General features: G+C 50.9%; 1 protein-coding gene across 2 annotated transcripts in view; it reads left to right on the top strand.

Annotated features, from left to right (window-relative positions):
- The first annotated feature begins 20,010 nt into the window (after nucleotides 1-20,010).
- PRIMA1 (proline rich membrane anchor 1) overlaps nucleotides 20,011-21,405 on the top strand; it is a 62,275-nt gene continuing 60,880 nt past the window's right edge. The window contains exons 1-2 of one of the 2 annotated variants that reach the window (XM_046647649.1): nucleotides 20,011-20,125; nucleotides 20,972-21,095. In XM_046647649.1, the coding sequence (XP_046503605.1) occupies nucleotides 21,003-21,095 (93 nt within the window). In that variant the 5' untranslated portion in view covers nucleotides 20,011-20,125; nucleotides 20,972-21,002. Of the gene's footprint in view, nucleotides 20,126-20,238; nucleotides 20,282-20,971; nucleotides 21,096-21,405 lie in introns of those variants that run through there. The other variant, XM_046647650.1, reaches the window with a different exon arrangement.

Raw genomic sequence — 21,405 nt, 5'->3', positions numbered from 1 at the left:
TCGATCAGACCATCTTTTCTTTAAGTGCTTGAAAATCTTTATAATGGCTTCTTTCATATTCTTATCTGCTAATTCCAACATGGGGGTCATCTCTGGGTCTGTTCCTACCAACTTCTTTTTTTTTTTTCTTAATGATGGAACACACAAATCCCATCTCCTCCACTTTGACCTGCGTGACCTTAGGCAGATGAACATCTCTTAGAGGGTTTTCCCTTATATATAAGAGAGATAATAGCAGTTATTTTGCAGGATTGTCAAAGAATTGAACAAGATAATATATGTGAAGAGCCCGGCATATAGGTCTTTAGTGAAAGGTGGCTGTTATTGCCCTTTGAGATGCTCAAAGGCATCTGTCCCACAAAAAGCTCTGATAGCTCCATCTGAAATTGGCAGCCCCTTCTTGGTGCCCCTCGACATCTCGGGCTTGTCTCTCAACCACACATCATTATACTATCTGCTCACCTCTGTCTCTCCTGCTAGACTATGAGTCCTCCAGAGTAGTGACAGGTTGTGCTCAGCGCTGTGTCTCTGGCTCACAGTAGGTCCCCAACGTATATTTGTTGTACTCAGCTGAAGCGGCCCCTCTCTAAGAAGCCAGGAGCAGTTGCACAGGCAGTGCAGTTTACTACTGTCTGTAACATGGCAGAGAGTTACAGTGGCTCAGGGACTCCCCACGAGCCAGCAAGCCTGGCGTTCCCTGTGCCTTCAGCTCTGTAAAACCATAATTGAAGCTCACGCTGCATTAAGCATTGCTTGTATTGAGCCTCGTGGAAGCCACAGTTGCTCTTTGCGTCTAATATGCTGCTGACATTTCATTTTCACAGCATCGATGTCTCATTATTACTCATTGCTTCTGCCACGACACCATAAATACCTGGTGCATGTGTTAGGCATTTCTCCCCACACGGCACTCTCGTGTCTGAAATTGTTCCCAATCCTCCTCCTCCGCTCTAACTTGGATACCTGACTCCTGGCTCACTCTTCCTTCCAATGAACTTCGAGGCAGCTATCAGCAATGGTGAGGATGATGATAAGCAGGATGATGAAGTCTAAAGCTAATGAGCTGAGGGATTACTATGTTCCAGGCCTTGTGCATGGTATCCCATTTAATCCTTATCAATGCCTAGAGAGAGGAGTCATTATTCTCACCTAATGGAGGAGAAATGGAGCCTCAGGGAGATGACGAGTTTGCCCAAGCTCATATGAACGGTAAGGAAATCTCAGTCTTGCGGACTCTTTGCCCAGGGTGACTGTTTATGGTGCTCAGCAATTCCTGACTCTGAGGACACGTGCACATGTCTGACCCCACCAGTCACATCAAGGTGCTCATGGCTCATAAAGCTCTGGGAGTTGTGTTTTTAAGAGGGATGTGACTATCTTTGATAGAATAAATGTGTGTGGACAGGTAAAGTGAGTGGGGAGACCTGGGACATGTGAAGGGAGTGAGGGCTGGTCCACACAACTGTGACGACAGACGTCACTTGTTGAGGGCCAGCTGGCCCCAGAGCACACACCGGGCAATTGACATGCGTTATCTCCCTCTGACTTCACAAGGATCCTGTGGGGGAACTATTACTTCCATTTCACAGACGGAGAACTGAGGCCTGGAGAGATTTGGCCATGTGCAGCTCCCCAAGGGGCCTGCTGTCCCCTGTCCCCAGGCCTATGTCCACCCTCTGCCTCTTTCTCTGCCTGGTTCACTCCTGGTCACCTGGCCTGCAGCACCCCCAAGCTGGGTCAGGGCCCTCCTGGCCCCACAGCAACCGTACCCTTCACCCCACCATGAAGCTTTGCACACTGCACTGTCCTTCCTCATTTTCTGCCCTTACCCTCCATCTAGACTGCGAGCAACTCACATCTTACTTGGCTCCCTATGTTTCAATGAGTTAGTAACGTAAAATGCTGGCACCATCTCTGGTGCATAGTAAGGGTTCCATAATGCTGTTACTTTTAGTGTCCCTATTGCTTATCACAATGCCAGGCACATGGCAGGGCAAGAAACATCTGTTAAATTAAGGACTGAACAACTATGATACGGCTATGCACTCACAGAGCCTGGGATATGGTTCCTCCTGTCCCAGAAACCCTAGGCATCACCTCCTTCACCTAGGCTGGACCTATGGGATACTGTCGCTGACATGCCTGTTGATGACATGCCTAGACCTCCAGACAGCACCCCACCCACCCACACCCCACCAGCAGAGGCAGGTGCGCACATGGGGAGCAGCTCTCCTTCACCCCCTGCCCCAGCCCCAGAACCTCTGCCTTGGAGAAATTCATGTAGGCACCTCGGGAGACGTAGGCTTAAGATCTGCCCTCTGCAGGGCTAGAGGAGGGTTAGGGAGGCCTCTGCAATCGTTTTTGGAATTCTCCAACATAAAACGTTGATCCTAGTCTTCTGAAAAGAGCAGGGGTTTAAGACCAGACTTGTCACTTGACCTTCACTGGTCGTCTAAGCCAGCTCCCTCCTCTTGCTGTGTCCCCCTGGGAAACCTTCATTTTGGTCCAGGCCTTACTCTCTGTCCATCCTCCACCTCCACGGCCTCTTTCATCTCGGGGCAGCCGTTCCTGGGATGTGAATTCCAGGCTCCTTGGCTCCTTGTTCCTTCTGCTCTGATCAGGTGTGCCCGGCCTCCCAGCAGGGCAGCTAGAGGGAGTCCCAGCTCCCAGCTCGCCCTTCCCACTTTCTCAGAAGATGGGGCTGCACCCCGAGATCCTCAGCCAGTCCCGACCAAGGCAGACCCACCAGCAGGTGGGGGCTACGACTACTCTAGTTCCCCAACCCAGGAATTGTGTGCCTATGGCATATGTCCTGGCACCTGGTGTACACTGGGCCTTCTTCCTCCATCGTCGCTAACTCTTATTAAAGGCTTACAATGTGTCAGGCACCGTCTGGAACACCTTAGATGGTAAACATCATTTCCTATGACTATATCCCTACACTAGTTTGGGGGACTAGGGCCTGGTTCTGGAAAACCAGTCCGCTTGGTGGAGGCCCTGAGACCCCCCACTCAGATAACTAGACACTGTATCCATCATGGACAGAACACTTAGGACATCAACCAACTTGCCTTCCAGAACTGAGGCTGCCAATTTGCCAGGTCCAGCCACCAAGCTGAATTCTTCTGGGCATTGATATTGGCCCAAACCAGGTCCAAGGTCATTCTAACACCTGGATACTGGATGTGGGTTGTGGGATCTGCCACTGGGGCTGGCCCAGCTAGCCAGTGCAGCCTTGGCCTCCTCCCTTTGACCAAGTCCATGCCTATGCTCCCAGCCTCCCTCAGGGCCAAGTCCACCTGGATTAGAATATGAACTCTCCATTTGACCACCCACAGTGACCAAGTCCACCTAATGACTGATTAATTACCTACTTTGATTGGCTTGGTGATGGCCACCATCCTGGGAAGCCTCTCAGTTCTTTTCCTCCCACTGTCCTCTCAGCCTTTATAAAAAGCAGGATTGCATGAAAACATCATGACTGTGATTCTTGCTGAGGTTGAGAAAGTTCACACTGAGACGTGGTTAACTTGTTAAAGCTACAAGAGAACACCTATGCCCTTTAGACAGAAGCATAAGTTCCCCCATAGAGAGGATGGCATTCCAGTTACTGTGGTTGCAAATCAAAGTAGAGTGACATAAAATAGCCCTTTGCTGTGCTCATGGATTCTGTGGGTCCGGAACTGGGGAAGGGCTCAGTTGGGCAGTTCTTGCCTGGAGTCCCTCATGAAGGTGCAGACAGACGTCGATTGGGGCTGCAGTCATCTGAAAGCTTGACTGGGGCTGGAGGATCCGCTTCTGAGGTGCATCACTCACATGGCTGGGAAGTTGGCACTGGCTGTTGGCCACGGGCTGTGGTTTCTCTCCACATGGGCCTCTCCATGAAGCTGCTTGTGTGGTCTCATGGCACGGCAGCTGGCTTCCTCCAGAATGAGATACCCAAGAGGCCAAGATGGAAGCTGCAACACCTTTTATGAACTAGTCTTAGAAGTCACACACTGTCGCTTCCACCATATTCTATGAATGACACAGGTCAGCCCTGATTCAATGTGGGAGATTACACAAGTAAATGAACACCAGGAGGCATTAATCCTTGGGACCATCTTGGAGGCTGGCTTCCATAGATGTCATTCCCAAGATGGAAGCAGGTCCTTAAGGTGGTAATGGAATTGGGAGCCGAAGAAAAGATGCCACATCCCTTCCTAGGTTCTAGATTTGGGGATTTCAAGATGTCCAGCCATGCTCTCTTCAACTGTGGGCGCCACAGTAGTGCCCATCACGTGAAATAAGAGTGGGGTCTGAAGCCAGCCGCAGTTCCTGGGCACGCTAGAATCCCACCCACAGAGTCAGCCACATTTTGCTTCCCTGCCTGGTGCTCACTTGGCCCCCACACAGGGCAACTCAGAAGTGCAGAGGGGTTAACAATCCCTACCAAGAAGGGATGCGAGTCTGTGGACACAAGCCCCAGTCCCCATTCCCTTCCCAGAAACAACTCTAAGTCTCATTCGACGCAGTACCTGGAGGGTCCCCAGTGGGTATGAGCCCCAGTTGCCAACAGCCATGCTATACAGTGCTCATTATTGCCCTTTTTCTCCTTGCCTGTCTCTCCCTGCCTGTTCTCTCCTGTTCACAATAAACTCCCTTCAAACAACTCCTTGCCTGAGATTCTACTTTCAGGGTGACCCAAACTAAGACAGTCACCGCACATTCCTTGTGGGCCCCACTGTCTAAATTCATAATATTCTCTTTTATTCAGCAGACACTTTTCGAGCCCTTGATCTGCACCGGACACTGGGATGCCAAGGTAAACCAGACATGATCTCAGCCCTGAAGGACCTCAGCCTCCCGCACAGCAGCGCTAGACAGAGGCGCCAACACATGGACGAGGGCAAGGACTCCGAGTCCAGGACGTGACCGGAGCCCAGAACACGGGTCTCTAAATCAGACCTGGGAGGTCGTCTCAGATAATTGATGCCTGAGCTGAGAGGCACCAAGGATGAAAAGTCGTTAATGAGACCAAGCAAGGGTGAAGCTGGTTTGGGCCAAGGGGAGTGCCTGAGGGAATAAAAGGCAACGACATTATCGAGGAACCACGGCTAAGGTTCTCTGCTGTTTTTTTTTTTTTTTTTAAACATTTCCAGAGAGTTCTGCCAAGCGTCCAGCCCTCACATGGATGATTTCATGTAATCCTCATAACAACAGGATGCAGTAGATAAAATTATCCCCATTTTTTAGATGATAAAATGGAGGTAATTACCTGTGGTTACTCAGCTAATAAACAGCAGAGCAATAATTCAAACATAGGTCCATCTCATTCCAGATCCCAGAGTCTCAACCCCAGGAATGCGCTTGCTTCTAGGGTCAGTGGTGCCTGTGGAGAGATGTGTGGACAGAGCCGGAAGGGTAGGCAGGGGCTAGAACAGAGACAGCAACAAACTCTGAGAGTGTAAACGAGGGAGTGACAAGTTCACATTCGGAATTTTCCAAAGATAATTCTGGGCATTGTCAGAACATTCCCTTCCGGGTTGCAGAGTATGAGAGAAAGGTCCTTGTCCATCCCGGGCCCACGGGGGTAAAGGGCAAGCAGTGCCCCCATGAGGCCGGAGCAGGAGTGGCAGCAATAAATAACAAGGTTCCCCTCTCAAGCAACGGGGACCCTCCCTGCAAGGCTCCAGAGCCCCTCTCCCTTAAGAAATTGCCCTCCAGCACTAACATTCCTGGGTTTGGGATATTATTAAGGAAAGTGACATTTTCTTTAGGTTTATCCGTCCTGGAAAGCGTAATAAGCATCACGCAACGAGCAGCGAGGACCTCCAGGGTGCAATGATACACGCTATGACTATCTTTGACTCACCCTGCTCTTTTCCAGAACAATCTTAATTAAGTGGAAGGTGCCAGTTGCTCTAAAAAAATTTACCAACTGCCTCTCAAAGTAACTCTGATTAATAGCAGAGGCACAAAAGTGTCACCATAACCAGGTCATGTGACATAATACAAATGACTGTCTGTTGCTATTTTTAAGTAATGTTTATTAGAATCCCTTGATGCGTAATAAATTTAATTTACAGCCGCTTGTAGCCCAACTTACACATGGCCTCCCGTGGCTCGGCTCATTAACACACTCAGGGAAGAAATGAGTTTTCTCTTTAATTCTCCCATTCCATGTCTCCTTTCTAATGAGGCCAGATTGTGAAACTCTTCAGGAGAGAATTTCTCCATCGTCTCCAGTAAAAACTGTCTTTAACGCTCAAATTTTTTAATTATCACAGCGGCGTACAGCACAAATTCGTGTTAGATAGCTCGGGGCAGAGCTGGGGTAGGAATGAGTGAATCATCCGTGCTCGCATGAGTGAGTGTGAGATCTCAGAAGGGAGGACGAGAGGAGGAGGCCTGGGGAGGCCTGTGGGTACCCAGAACATTCCAGTTGGAGACTTGGAAGCCTCGAAACAAATCCAACTATTATTTACTGGGCGCTCTGGAGAGAAAGAAGAAGGTTCCTGGTTAGGATAGGAGCCCAGAGACCTGCAGTCTAATTCTGCTTCTGAGGCTGGATTAGAAAGTCTCTGAGGGCCTTTCAGGCTCTGATTCTTTCCATTTCTTGGCCTGAGAACCAAATTCAAAGCGAAACATTTCAATCAAACCATCATATGGAACAGCAGTCAGCCAGCTTGTTCTGCAAAGAGCCAGAGAGTGAGCATTTCAGGGTTTGCATGCTGAGGCCAAATCAAGGATACTATATAGATACTTAAGGAGCAAAGGAGAATAAATTTCCACCGATTATTATGGATGGAATTCAAAATACAATCAGGATGTGTATTTTGTAATAGAGCTCTACTGATGAGAAGAGTCGAATTCCTTTTTATGGGCTAGCTTTTGTTTAATTGGGGTTCCTAGTGTTCCCTGTCATCGCACTGATTAAAAAGAGTGTAATACCCATTCTTAGCTCATGGGCTGTACAAAAACAGGCGGCAGACAGCATTTGGCTCACAGGCCATAGTCTGCCAACTCCTGAGTAGAATAGTTTCTAAGAGTGTGGGCTCTGCAGTCAAAGAGCCTGGGTTCAACTCCGGGCTGCACCAACCATCAGCTGGGAAGCTGAGTAACCGCTTGCATCAGCGATCTACCGTCACGATAATACTGATAGACTTCAGGGGTGTACAACGAGAAATAACTACTTAGCTCCTGACTCTGCAGGACCCCCTTGATCTGGGGTGGGCTCTGCTGCTCCAGGTGGGCTTGCTCATGCACGTTCCTCTGTCAGTTGCAGATCAGCTAAGCTGCCTTGCTGATCTTGGCTGGGCTCGCCCACAGGCTTGAGGTTCAGCCAGCTGTTGGCTGATCCAGAGTGGCCTCAGCTGGGGTGACTCAAGCAACTCACCTCTGTTCTATGTGTCTTTCACCTCCTGGCAGGCTAGCCTGTTCTTCCCTTGGCCACGGGCAGGGAAACAAAAGCAAGCAAACCCATTTGCTTTTGACATGGCACCCTCCAAGCTTCCACTTGCATCACACTTGAGACATCCTGTGGGTCCAAAGCTGGGCACGGGGGCCCCGAGTCAGAGTGGGAAGGCAGGACCACATCAGATGGCAAAGGGGGTGGATGCAGCAAGGGGCTACACACAGTTACCATTGATGCAGCCTCACTGCTCTTTGCCTATTTCCTTTCTATGAAAAGGTGACAAGAAGAGTAGCTCCCTTATAAGGTCGCCGTGAGGATTGAAGGAGTTAAGACTGTAATATATTTAGAACAGAGCCTGGTGCTTAGTACACAGCCAAGAAATGTTAGTCATCCTTATTACCTGGTTTACCTACTCTGGGTACCAGCATCTTCATTCTAATAGCCTAGTAAGGATCTATGCAGTCTAAGGATCTAAAGATAAAAGAACCCGGAAAGAATTCTTTACTCTGGGGCTCTTTTAAAGTTTTCCCTATGCTCTGCTAGGTATGGACACGGATGCCAGAGGAGGTCTGGGGTGTCTGGTCTCAGTCTCCTGCTCCCACAAAGGAAGTACCAAGAGGCTCAGAGAAAGGAGCTGGTCTTCCAAGGAGATGTTCCTGTGTGTTGCAGGTTGTCTGGTCCCAGGCCATCGGCATGGGCTGGCTGCTTCTAGTTTGGGGCCCTCTCTCCCTCTCTCTCAAGGCTCAGTGTCTTCACTGGTTGGCTGATATGAAGGCTTTGCTGTCCTCCCAAAGGTCCACCCCGCCAGCTGCTGCCTCTGTGACCTGAACTCCGTGAGGCTGTTCTCTGTCCTGCTCGTCACGATTATGTCAACAGGAGGGGCTTTTCAAGCTTCCCTTAAGGAGGTAAGTGTCTCTTTCTGCTTGGAGTATGACTCAGAAAAGGGCCCCCATTATTGGGGGAAAAAGGGTACATTTGAGGCTCTTGTGTAACATAATGAAGCATCCTTCTTGCAACCCTGCCTCTGGGGTTGCTGTTTCTTGTCTTGTATGGGTTACACACACTCTACTTTTAAAAACTCCAACATATGAAACTCCACAATGCAAATCATTAAAAGACGAGACAGAAATTGCTGTCTAGTTGTCCTCCAGTATCAATATCTCTTATTCATTAGTAATGGAGACTCTGATTTTAAGCTCGGCATATGACTGCCTTCACTAAGAAATGCGTTTGTTTCACAACCTCCCTTGCAGCTATCTGGGGTCATATGATTAGGCCTAGGTCAGTAGGATGTAAGCAGAAGTGTTATTTGATACTTCCAGAAAGTGCTCTCAAAGGGAGGAACATACCCTTCTTTTTCTCTTCCTCTTCCCTCCTGGCTGGAATGTGGATCTGATGGCCGGCATTTGAGCAGCCATCTGGGACCAAGAGACGAAAAGAAACCTACATGTTGAGAATGGCAGATCAACAAGCTAAAAAAAGCCTGGCCTCTGTTCTGTGGAGCACCATACTAGCCCCAGACTTTCTTTTACCAGAAATAAATTTCTTTCATGTTTAAGCCCCTTGTGATGACTGAACTGTCTAGCATTTGTGTGGTATTTTAGAGTTGACAAAACCCATTCCCATTTATCTACTCTGGTGATCTTCCCAGGCAAAGAAAGTAATATTATTGTTCCATTTTACAGGTAAGGAAACTGAGGCTCAGGGAGTCTAAATGATTGCCTGAGATCAAACAGCTAGGGAAAATCTGTTATTCAAATCTCGACTGTGTGACTCTAAGTCCAGGCTTTTGGCCAGCACTCGGCCTGCCTGCCTGCCATCTGCCCACACGCTCACCCACACCCCTCCTCCTAGTGCTGCCAGGGTGACTTTGTAAATCACAAATGTACAATGTCACTCTCTTGCTTAATACCAATCGGGGCTGCCCCACTGCCCCCAGAATGGATTCCAAATGTCTCAGCATGGCTTGCAAGGCCTAGCTTGTCTCTCGTGCTCTCCCACTCTCGCCTCCAGCCATGCCTGAGAGCACGTAGCCAGGAAGTAGCGGTACTGAGGCTCAAACCCAGCCCCGTGTGACACCAGAGTCAGCATGCTTTTCCCCAAATCATGAGTCCCCACAATTACTCGCACACGAGGGTACAAAGGGCAGCCATACAAGTCCCTATAACGCAGACCACAGACAGCACAGAGAAGGACGGGATGAGGTTGGGGGGGTGTGGGGGCAGGGGAGGTGATGTTTCCTGGAAGCGATGTGAGCTGAGATTTGAAGGATGACTAGGACTTTGCCAGGAAGACAGAGGGAAAGCACTCCAGGCAGAGGAAACCGCATGTGCAAAGGCAGGGAGGCGTAAACAGCAAACATGTGCAGAAGACGGCAGTTTGGTCAATCCACAGCAGAAAGTACGATTGTGCCGAGACGCTGAGAACACGAGGTTCTTCCTTCTAGCCCGCGCTCACCTCTGTCACAGCGCTTCTAACACCCTCTTTATAATCATCTCTTCCCCTCTCTGTCTCTCTCCACCAGCCCGGGAGCTCCTGGAGGGAGGCAGGGACCCCGTCTTAGGCAATTCTGATCACACTGCCGAAGGCTGGGACATAATCTGCATTCTACACGTGTTTGCTGAGTGCCTAAATGAGCATGGCTTATCTCAACCACTTTTCAGGGACTATCAGACCATGTTGCTCCTTCTACATCATTCTCTGAGATAGGCATGCTCTTTGAAAAGTTAGAACGAATAACTGAGTGCCGGCCGGGCTGGTCAACGCAGGTGTTAGCAGGAGATCTTCAAGCTCCCGGATGCTTCTGACATTTCTGACAAAAGTAAATGGCAAAATCCTCATTCCCTGAAAAATCTACAAAGCTCCAAGACAGACAGGTTTCCAGGCAGAAGCCATTCCCCGAAAATCCTAGTGTAAACAAGAAGCAGTTCCGCAAGGTCTCCCTATGATAAAAAGTCACCCAAACATTTCATCATAAGGCGAAATGCAAAATGTAAAACTTCGTAAATTGTCTCTCTTTCTATTCTTTCATTCAACATATATGTCCCGGGCCAGCGTAGGTCAATCGTGGCTCTGTGGCAGTCTCTTAGTTTGGGTTCTCCCAAAAGCAGAGCATGAGACGAGGACTGACGCAGGTGATGTATTTGGGAAGTAAGCCCAGAAGGAGGAGGCAGGACCAGTTAAGGCTGTGGGCAATCGGGCCTCTGTCCACTGGGGACCCCAAAGAACTGCACAGAATGAGTCTGGGAACTTTCCTCAAAGAAAGGGAGGCTGGGGCATGTGTCCACAACCCCACTCTACTGTTCAGATGGTTCTGGAGACCTCAACCTCCTGCGCTTCTAGTTTTTGTCTGCTAGGTGGACTTCCTGGGCTGTCAGGCAGAAAAGCAGAGAGATGCTGCCCCCCGGTTGGGCTGGGGGAGGAGGGGGGGGAGCCCAGGGTACAGGGGAGCTGTCCATCATGGCTGTGCTGAAACAAGAGGTGGGTGGAGGGGATGAGGCGCAGGATGCAGCAAGTGCCTGCTCCGGACCACAAACAGAGGAGCCCAAACCCCCTGGTCTCATGGATCTTAGAGTCTAGTGAGAGCTAGAACCAAACTAACCATACTAACCAAAGAAGCATGTAGTAGAAAGCATAGGTACTAGGGAGGAAAATAAAACAAAGTAGGGAGAAGGGGCGAGCCAGTGGGCAAGTGCTAACATTTTAAATAGGCCGGTCACAGGGGGTCTTGTTAAAAAAGGACGTGAGCAAAAACTTGAAAGGGGTGAGGGAGTGGGCCCTGCTGATATCAAGGGAAGGGTGTCTCCGGTAGAAGGAACAGCCAGGCCGAGGCCTTAAGGCAGCCTTGGGCCTGAGGGTTTGAGAAATAGCAAGGAGGACGGAGGAAGCATAAGACATATAGTCACGTGTCACTTAACAATGGGAGACACTCTGAGAAACACATCATCAGGTGATTTCATCATTGTGCGAACATCATAGGGTGCACTTACGAAAACCTATATGCGACAGCCTGCTACACACCTAGGCTGTATGGGTACTGATCTTATGGGACCACTGTTGTGTACGCGGTCAGCTGTTGACTGAAACATCGTTGTACGGCACGTGACTGTGCTGAGAAGGTAAGTTCAAGAGGGGAGGGGGTCCCTTCCCCATAGGTCCAGCGGCATGGGGTTTGTGCAGTCACTCTCAAATATTTACAGAGCTCCTAGTAGATGTAGGGTGCTGCCAAGTGCCTGAACTCAACGATGAATAAAACAGAGCCCTTTTCCCCAAGGCTTACACAGTGAGGAGAGAAGACAAACTTGCAGTTAGATAAAACGGATGGGACTTCTTGGGGGCCTGCTCCGTGAAGGCACTGGGCTCAAAGCTTTCCATGCATTATTTCTAGTATTCTCAACTCAGCCCAGCAAGGTGAACAACAGCATCCTTTTTTAGGGTCATGGAAACTGAGGCTCAGAGAACTTCCCAGACTTGACCCAGATTCAAGCGACACCGAAATCAGAGTTCTTTCCACTCAGTCTGTGTGTCCTGATAATCAGAGTCCAGTAGGATGGGTGCCGCGATGGAGGAGCGCATAAGACGGAGGGAAGGGAGGCAGGGACGACTGTGTAGGAATTGGTCAAGCTGACAAGAGGAGGGGGGATTTTCCACCAGGGAAACAGCGTGAGCAAGGCAAAGAGGCGTGGACAGCAGGGTGGATGCTGGGAACTGCAGAAGCACAAAGTACAAAGGGGCCAGGAAATGGGGAGGCGGCGGGGTTGGGGGTGCTTGGGTGCTGTTAGAGAGTCTTCTGGGGAGTTTGAAGCAGGGAAGAGAAATGGCCCTATTTGCAGTTAAGGAGTCATGCATGCTTCTCCTCCCTCTATTAGAATGTGAGATCTTGGAGAGCAGGCTCCATCTTCATTCTGTTGGCTCCTGCTTGGCCCAACACGTGGAAGAGAAGAGATGGAGCCGGCTCTCCCAGCTGGGCTGGCATTTGGACTTGACCGGCCCAGCCAAGTCCAGGGCTGGCCCAGGGGTGGCCCGCCAAGCGGTTCCAATCAAACGTTCTCTTGGATCAAATCTTTTTGGACTCTACTTTGATGTAGGAAAATGACACTGGGCCCAGCTCTGCTACCAACATGCCCAGTCCCAAAAATTTGTTCCCAAGTTTTGGTCCTTTCTTAGGATTTAAGAAAGGATGACAAGGGAAGGAAGATAGAGATAGTTTTAAACTAAAGTTTAAAATCTGGGCTTCTTCCTGACTCTCCTCCATGTCCAAACATCTGGCTGAAAGGGATGCAAGGACCAAAATGATCTTGGGGAAAGAGGTAATTCAGAGTTTGGGGCAAGATAAAATCTACCAATACAATCCTCATAATGAATCCTGCTCAACTCTGAGGTTACCAGCCAGAGTGTGGGACCAACCTCAGAAGGACAAGTGAGGTCTTGGATAAAGCCTGGAAGAGACTTGGGTTCCCCTCCCCAGCTCTGGTCAATCAGGAAAACGTCCTGTCTGGACAGTCAGAGCTGACGTGTAAAATGTGACATTGACAATTACACATTTAATTCAAGCTGAGGTAATGAGCAATTTGGACAATACCCATGTCTTTTTCAATAACGGTACGTTTATTTGCAGCATTTTGAAACATAATTAGCCTGCATAATTTCATGGTTCAATAATGAATGTTCCTTTCCTGGTCATAAAGTGTTTCCTTTGTTTTTCTTGTGTTTTACTCAGAAAGAATTTCTGATGCCAATTAGCACTCTTGCAAAAGGGCAGCATTTTTTGCCTCTCTTTCCTTCAAAATGATCAGAGATGGCCTTTTTTGAGTAATTATTATGTGCCAGGCTAAGTGTTTATATGAATTATCTCAGTTAATCCTTCCAAGAACTCTTTGATTTAATTATATCTAAATACTATTATAATTCCTGATAGACAAGAGAAAGGAGTCTGGCTTTAAAGGTCATGACAGCCTCCAAAGATTATACAGCTAGTGAGAGTCAAGCAGGCTGATTCAAGAGCTTGTCTTCTTGACCAGCATGAGATCCTCCCCCCTAGAACCTGCCTGTATTCACAGGAAAGCGGAGGCCTCAGGAAAATCATCTGGATGCTTACAGAACCACTTCTTCCAATTCGCTACAGTTGTACAGATGTTTCAGATATAAAATATCCTGGTTGCCATTGTGTCGCTTTATGCATCTGGTCACAACATCTAGAGCCCATGAAACCTCTAAGAACTTGTCTAAGCCTGGCTTGCCCAGAAAAGAGGGCCTGAAGCAAAGTGGGGGTGCATTTTTGGGGGTGCAATCCCAGGTCTGAAAGAGTGAGGGAAAATAGGCAGAGAGGCACGGAAGGAAGGGAAGTCAGTCAAATGTGGCGCGTTCACTGAGCTGGCCACAGTTTTGCCACAGAACACAGCTAATCGTTCAGTCACACAAGACAGATTCGAACAGGCCACAGGGAACCATGGACGGGGAAGGGGGACAGTCTACCAGATCTTTCCAGACCCTTGTCTCTCATTGATCAAAGTTCTTAACACAGGGAGTTAACTCCCCCACGCTTTCAGACTGGCTCCTACAGACAGCTGCTGGGGGAGTCAGATCCCACTCCCCATGATGTGCAGGCTTCATCTGAGTATAGGATTGAGGTGGGAGCCAAAATCACCATGAGCATCGTCAGGCTGGACTTGGCCTCTCTTGCTGCTGGGGCCCCTCCCAAGGTGGGCATGATGGAGGCCACAGTGAAGCTCAGCTCTACCCTTGGGGAGGCTGGAGGTCCAGTGAGGTCCAATACAGTCCACCCCTTGCATTATTCAGAGCTGCTCACATCCTATGATGTACGGATCTAGCTTGAGACCAAAATGTCACCAATTTCAAAGTCCAATTTTTGAAGTGGTCAATTGTAACTTCCTAAAAAGACATAAAAGTGTTAGCAAACCAAGCCATAGTCCCACTGCTGCAGTTGGTCCTAGGGCCATAATTGATACCATCATCTTTCCCCCACCCACACTTCCCATTCTGGATTCCAATGGTCAGCTCTTCAGCTTGTCTGGGGTTCTTCCCTGGAGGGTCTGTGGATGTTGCAATCACCCATTCATGGTTATCTCTGAGCAGGGAAGGCCCGGTGAATCCCAGAGCACCAGCTCGGGCTGCCATAACAAAATACCACAGGCTGGGGGCTTAAACAACAGAAATTCATTCTCTCACGGTTTTGGAGGCTGGAGGTCCCAGTTAAAAGTCCAGCAGAGTTGGTTTCTGGTGAGAGCTCTCTTCTTGGCTTGCAGACAGCTGCCTTGTCCTCACATGGCCCTTCCTCTGAGCCTACAAAGAGAGCAAGAAAAAGAGCTCTGATCTCTATCAGATTAGGGCCTTACCCTTATGACTTCAATTAATCTTTCCTCCTAAAGACTATATCTCCAAATACAGTCACATTAGGGATTACGAATTCAACATATGAATTTCACGGGAACATAATTCAGTGCTTAGCACCAGACATGCTCTTCCCTGTGCCCACTGTGTAATAGCCAGCCTAGATCCTCACAGTAATCAAGGATGATCACCCTACCAGTATGGCAAATCCTCTTCGGACTGCTGGTCCACTGGCACAAGGAGCCCCAGGTACCCAGGTAGTCGTTACAGCTTCCAGTTGAGTATAACTCTTATTGTCTTCACTGGTGGAAGCTTCACCTTCAAGGAGCCAGGACCTCTAACCCTTCAGAGTCTAAGTTTGCAGGAACGAGAAGCACAGAGTCTGCAGGAATCTCACTGGCAGTTGGGCTCAGAGGGGCTAATCCTACTTCCACTCCTTGGCTCCCAGATTTGTGTATCTAACTGTTGGAGACACATCTATCAACTCACGCTACATACAGAACAACGCCCCAACCCCATAGGTTGTTGTCTCCAAGTTGATGTCATAGCTGAGCCTTCAGCAGACCATGCCATCATTCAGAAAAGCACTAAGATGGCCAGAGACAGAGGCTGGTTGACTTCCATAAGATGAGTCATCAGGTCCCATTGCTGAGGGCCTCCTTGGCAATGAATGCTCTCTGGTGAGCATTAGGATGAGGCAGAAAGACCCTTACCCTTTGTGTCCACTCCCATGAGTTTATCCATTTACTATTTACTTGCCCTCCATGCCCTTGAATTTTCAGTCTTGATCTTTCCATAAACAAGTAGCCAAGCTGCTTATCTCTGCACAGGAGTCACAGATGTCTGCAACTCAGGCCACCTCTCCTTCCACTCTTGAATGGGGATCTAATGCAACAGTAGTCTATTCCCAACTAGCACTGATCTATTGTGTTGACCTGGATGTAAATGAGGCCCTGGTCCTTTCGTCCTCCATCACACTGTCATAGTGAACTCCCCTTTGAGCCTATAGGAATACACTGAGGAAGAACTTCAACAGAGGTGGGTGCGATGAGAATCTGGGCCATCTGTTTAGGTCATTTACCTGTTCCTTCTGGACCTGCTTGAGCCTGATCCTAAATGCACCACTTCTATCACATGTGGGATTGCTGCTGCTCATGACAGTGGCATTGCATGATCCTTCTTCAAAGGAACCCAGCCTCCTCTTCAATCAATGGGCTCTGGCCTGTGAACAAATAGAAAATTTTCCATTGCAGTAGCTGATGTCATCAGTCTGCTCTTAGATTCTTGACTTTAAAAAAAAAAATTTATACAAATTGAGCAATACCCTTGTCAACTCTCCATTGATCTTATCCCTAGTGACATCACGATCTATTAGCCACTGATATAGATATCTATGGCTCAAGGCAATCTGACTGCCACTCTAACCTTGCATCCAAATGGTGATTATGCTCCATTCTCTCTCAGGAGTTAGTAGGCCACCTGGCCTTTGCCATTACATTGACTCCCATTGATACCAGGGAGTCAATTTCCCCACCATTTCCCAGCACTGAACCCAGCATTTAGAGGATCACCATCGCTGAACTTCTCAAAGATGCTGGTATTCCCCACACCTCCCTAACCAGGGCTTTTCCTTTCGGCTCCATGAAGGGAATGTTGTCTGGGCGATCCCAGGAAACACAGTCAGGTGGTGGGTTCTCAGGTCTTAACGATTCTGATATTCGCACCTCACTGAGCCTTCTGTTCCTTTTCTCAATATTGTCCCAGAGAAGTTCTGGCATCTTGTTCACTGTAGGCTATTGTCAAGGGAACAAGCACCATCTTGCAAAGCACCTGCTGCAATGGGGTCACTGCTTGGTCTTCAGGGCAAGGGGAGCTGCTCCATTCTGACAAAGGGAAAAAGGGTGCTTCTACCAGCCAGAGGATTTAGGAAGGTTTCTAGGTCCAAGATTTTCAGGTTTGTCCACCCAAATGCCTCTTACCTCTATTGCAGATCACAAGGTCCAAGTCTTTCCCTATCAGAGCCCTGACTTGGACATTGGACACCTGTGGGGCTGCACGGTTAGTCTTCTTTTTGGCTCTGCCACCCTTACAATCAGATCCTGAGCCTAATTTTCAGCACAGTCTTGTGGATGTCAAGAGATGAATGTCCTTAAAGTGTTCATAAAGCATGCCTTAAGTTGGCAAATGGCTTCTCTGAGCCTATTGTCTTCTTTTTGCAAAACCTCCAGTACTGTCAGAAGAAGCCACCTAACCCCACCATCTTTATGATTATCATTTCCCCACATTGACATAGTGCAGCAGCCACTTGACTTCCCAAAGCCTTGCTTTCTACCTGCATCTCATTCCAATTAGCTGCCAGTGAAGCTTTAGAAACTGTAAAGTCGCTATACGCCAGGTAAGACCCTGCTTACCGTCAGTAACGGGGCCTCTCTTGCTTCCACATAGATGGGAAATTCAGCTCCAACGTCCCATCCAAAAGATTTGCTTTCTAGGGACACTTGTAGTACCAACTTCCCCGGGTCCTTAGGAGACAGAGCATGAAGCAATGCTTGCTTGCTAATACTTTATTGAGGGATACAATCCTAGGGCCATAAAAATAAGAGGAAAAGAGAAGTGAAGCCAAGAAGGAAGGAAGTAAATACAGGGTTGTGTGTTGAGCGGGCCACATCTTCAGAAGAAACACTGCCCGTTGCTCACGCATGCCTACTGGACATCTCCTGACAGCGCAAATGAATCACTACAATCCATATGCTGTGTCCCTCCCATCTCTCGCCTTTCATTGGTCAAAATTTGCCCCAAGGTTTAACTCCCTGCATTTCTGAGTAGTTATCCGGCCCGTGTAGGCAGATCTCAGGTACCGTGGTGTGAGTTGCCATCTGAGTCTGGAAGGGGTGAGAGGAGTCAGAGCCTGCCTAGGTCCTGCCATGGCACGAGGGAGCTGGTGACAGAGCCTAGCTTCAACCTAAGGGAGGCTGTGCTGTTCCGTGGTGTTAGGAGGACCAAGAGGATGTGGGGGCAGGTGACGCTCAAGAGGTGCCTAGATTGAGTCCAGTACAGGAATATTAAAGACCAGAACGGATACTGCAGGCTTTCTAGCACGCAAAACCTGCCCAGGTTCTCCCACAGTACAGAACCTCTAGTTGGGGGTCAGTACTTCTGAATCCAGGTGAGCAGCTGTGTGATCCTGGGTAGGTCACGTCTCTGTACCTGTCAAATGGGGCAATTACATTTACCCCGCAGAGCTGTGAGAACTGAATTAAAATGTGATATAAAAACATTTTTAAGTGGCAAAGAGCTCCATGTATAAACCACAGGTCATATCTAAGGACTGAAGTTGTGTACTGAACGAAATACCCCAACTGGCTTAAGTGGAAAGACATGAAAATACTCAGTGTTACTTGACCTCAGATGACCAATAGGGCTCAATTTTGTGCCTCATTCTCCTGCTTCAAACTGTTGGTGAGAGAAAGTCATCTAGGAAGCCCCCCACCCACACCAATATTTTCTTCCCATGCCTCCTCCTCGATGATGGGCCCCTTAAAGGCTGCAACAAGATCTGATTTGTCCAGTGTTGGATACACAGCATCGAACCCTCTGTCTGGCCCTTCGTAGGTGCTCACAGACACTATGTATGGAATGAATGAATAACTGAACGAATGAACAAACGAACCAGTATCTCCACATCTTTCCCCAAGGGATTCCCAACACCTGAAATACACGCCCCGACTCCCAGCAGGTCCTCTTATCCTGGAAGACTTTACTGCTCCTGCCTCCAGCCTTCACTCTGTCCTCCACTTCCAGTGTGGGCCCCTTCTCACGCCGCAGCTGACCGTGGGACGTCAGCGGACAGTGGAACAGCTGATTTTATTATCTGTCTCCCAGATCAGATCCCAAGCTCTAGGAGGGGACAAGGCTTCATTCACGTTTGTCCCCCAGCATCTCACTGCTTCAGATGTGGCTCTACAAAGTTTGTATGGAGAAGAGCCTTGGGTCAGCACTCTGCGTGAAGGAGGTTGCTAGCAAATTGGTCTGAAAGCCGGTTTGCAGAGCAAGCAGTTTATACTTAGTGCGTGTGTTTATATGGGGTGACTGAAGGGCGCCCACAGAGACTGGGGAAAGGAACTAAGTAAATGTGTCTTTAGTGAATGGACCTTAGTGCCTGACTCTCCTCTCTGTCCTGAGCCCCTAGAACCCCTGCCCAACCTAAAAATAGGATTGTCCATGCCTCGGGGGGCCTTCTGGAAGGCCACCCCATCAGTCAAAGCGCTGCCAAGCGCTTCCACCCGACGAGCAGAGCGGCTGCGCCTACCTGTGGTGCGGCCTGTGGGGCCAGGGGCAGCTTGTTTGAAAGAAACGTAACGGGCTACTTCGCGACCGACTTGTTGATAATCTTGCCTCAAACAGGAGTCTGAGCTGGTAGAGAAAAAACAGCGGTAGAGAGGTCCTCCCGAGGGCCGTCGGCAACTCCTTCCAAGACGCAGCCGCGCGGTTGGAGAGGTCCCAGTCCTGGGAGCACGGAAGAGAGAACCCGGCCCTGGGCTCTGCCCGGGAGGTGCGGCCTGCACCTTGGAGCCCGGGAGCCTACGCCCTCTCCGAATGGGGCGGGGGAGGGGCGAGTCCGCAAGCACCAAGCGCAAAAAGGGGCCTCCGCAAGTCAGTCTTTACCCTCTTCCCGCCGCCTCGGAGAAACTTGGGGGGAGGGCAAGCAAGGAGCAAGACCCCCCGGAGCCTGGAGTCCTCTTCCTCGCGGGTGAATAAATTATTAAGCGCCCAATACACAATAGCCTCGCTAGATGGAGACGAGCAATCACTGCAGCGGCGCTGGCGGCGGCGGCGGCGGCGGCGGGGAGCGCGGGCGGGAGGGCAGCCCGGGCGGGAGGCGGGCGAGGCTCTGGCGAGGCTCACGTCTGTTTTCCTTTTTCGTGCATTATTTATTTCGCCTCCGCCCGCGGCCCTGCTGCCCGAGCGGGCGCTCCCGGCCAGCGCCTCTCGCTGCCGCTTCCCGCGGGCCGGCGTGACTGGAGAGGAGAGCTCGGGCACCCCCGCGCCCCGGGCAGCCGCGCGGCGCCACCGGGAAGGGCGGGGACCCGGGCAGGGCACGCGCTGCCGGCTCCAGGCGGCCTGGAGGAGACTTTCCCCGCCTTCGCCTCCGCCTCGGCAGCTCGCCCAGGGCCTGGGCGCGGGGTGCCGCCTCTCCCGCCCCGAGCGCGGCCAGGCGCAGCCCGGAGCCCCCGCGCCCCCGCGCCCCGTGCGAGCGCGCCGCGCCCGGGCCCCCGGCTCAGCCGCCCCGGAGGCCCAAGCCGCGCGCAAACTTTTGCTCCAGTGCCCGGCGCTCCTCCTCGGCATGTGAAGCCCCCAGGCGCCCGCGCAGTCGCCAGGGTGAGGACCAAGGCCCCGCCTAGAGGGCGGGGGACTGGGGAGGCGGCTGGCTTTAAATGGGGGCTGTCCGGCGGCTCGGGAACAGATTCTGCCGCGAGGGGAGCGAGGACCTCCCCTCCCGGCGCCGAGGATCGGCTGGGGCCGCCGCCAGGCAAGGTGGCGTGAGGCACTGGAGGGGTGCGGGCGGAGATGGAGACATGGGGGAAGCTCACGCCCTGAGGCGGGAGGCCAGGGCTCGGGAGAGCGCGCCAGGGCAAATGGGGTGCGCACGGAGGTGCATATGTTGCAGTGTGCGCAGTGAAGACCGCCAGGGCAGAGAGGGTGCACGCAGCGAGTGTTTCCGTGGTGCTGTGCATGCAGGGTCAGCAAGTGTGCAGGCAGGAGTCGGTGGGTGTGCACGGCTGTTTCTGTGGGTGTGCACGCAGAGTGAGTGTGCTTACTTAGCCGCCGGGTTTGAAGTGTGGTTACAGTGGGAGTGAGTTGTACGTGGCTGTTTCTGGGGGAGGCGCACGGGGCTCGGTAAGTATGCTTGGCTGTTTCTGGAGGTGTGCATGGGGCCAAGGGGTGCACGCGGGATTCTGGGGGTGTGCACGGGGCCAAGTCATACACGCAAGGTTCTGGAGGTGTGCACCAGAATAGAGTGTGACTTTTGGGATGCCGGCTTCTGTGAGTGTGCACGAAGGGTCAGCGAGTGTGCAAGCTGGAGTGAAGGGGCAGGCTTGGTTTACGAGGGTGCCCCAGGGTGCGGGGCGTGCCCACCCAACCGGTACTGCTACGTGTGCGAGTGCGCGCCGGCGATGGTGCCCGCGCGGCGCCCGCCTGACCCGCACTTTGCTCCCCTAACAGTTCGCCCCGAGAGCGGGCGCCGCGGGCCGAGATGCTCCTCCGGGACCTGGTGCTGCGCCGTGGCTGCTGCTGGTCCTCGCTGCTGCTGCACTGCGCGCTCCACCCGCTCTGGGGCTTCGTGCAGGTGAGCCGCAGCGCGGGCTGCGCGGGCTGGGAGACCTCCGGGGTAGGACCAGGTTGCGGGGTGGGGGAGGGTCACTTCACTCCCACGACCCCAGCTTCCTGCAGCCACCCCTCTGATTGGTCCTGGGGAAGAGTTTGGGAAAAGAAAAGATGCTAGAGCACCCCACACTCTGGCAGTGAAAAGATAAGAAACTCCAGCGGGAGGCTTCAGTCTGGCCTGCTAAGGCCTGCAGGACAGAGCCTTGCAACAGAAAGGGCTTAGGCACTGCCTTCTTGAGGATAAACTCTTGCAGAAACGCAGGGGAAGAAAC

The sequence above is a fragment of the Equus quagga genome, chromosome 20 (assembly GCF_021613505.1).
Source record: "Equus quagga isolate Etosha38 chromosome 20, UCLA_HA_Equagga_1.0, whole genome shotgun sequence".
In the NCBI taxonomy this organism is placed as follows: domain Eukaryota; kingdom Metazoa; phylum Chordata; class Mammalia; order Perissodactyla; family Equidae; genus Equus; species Equus quagga.
This window is presented reverse-complemented; position numbering and strand designations above follow the sequence as displayed.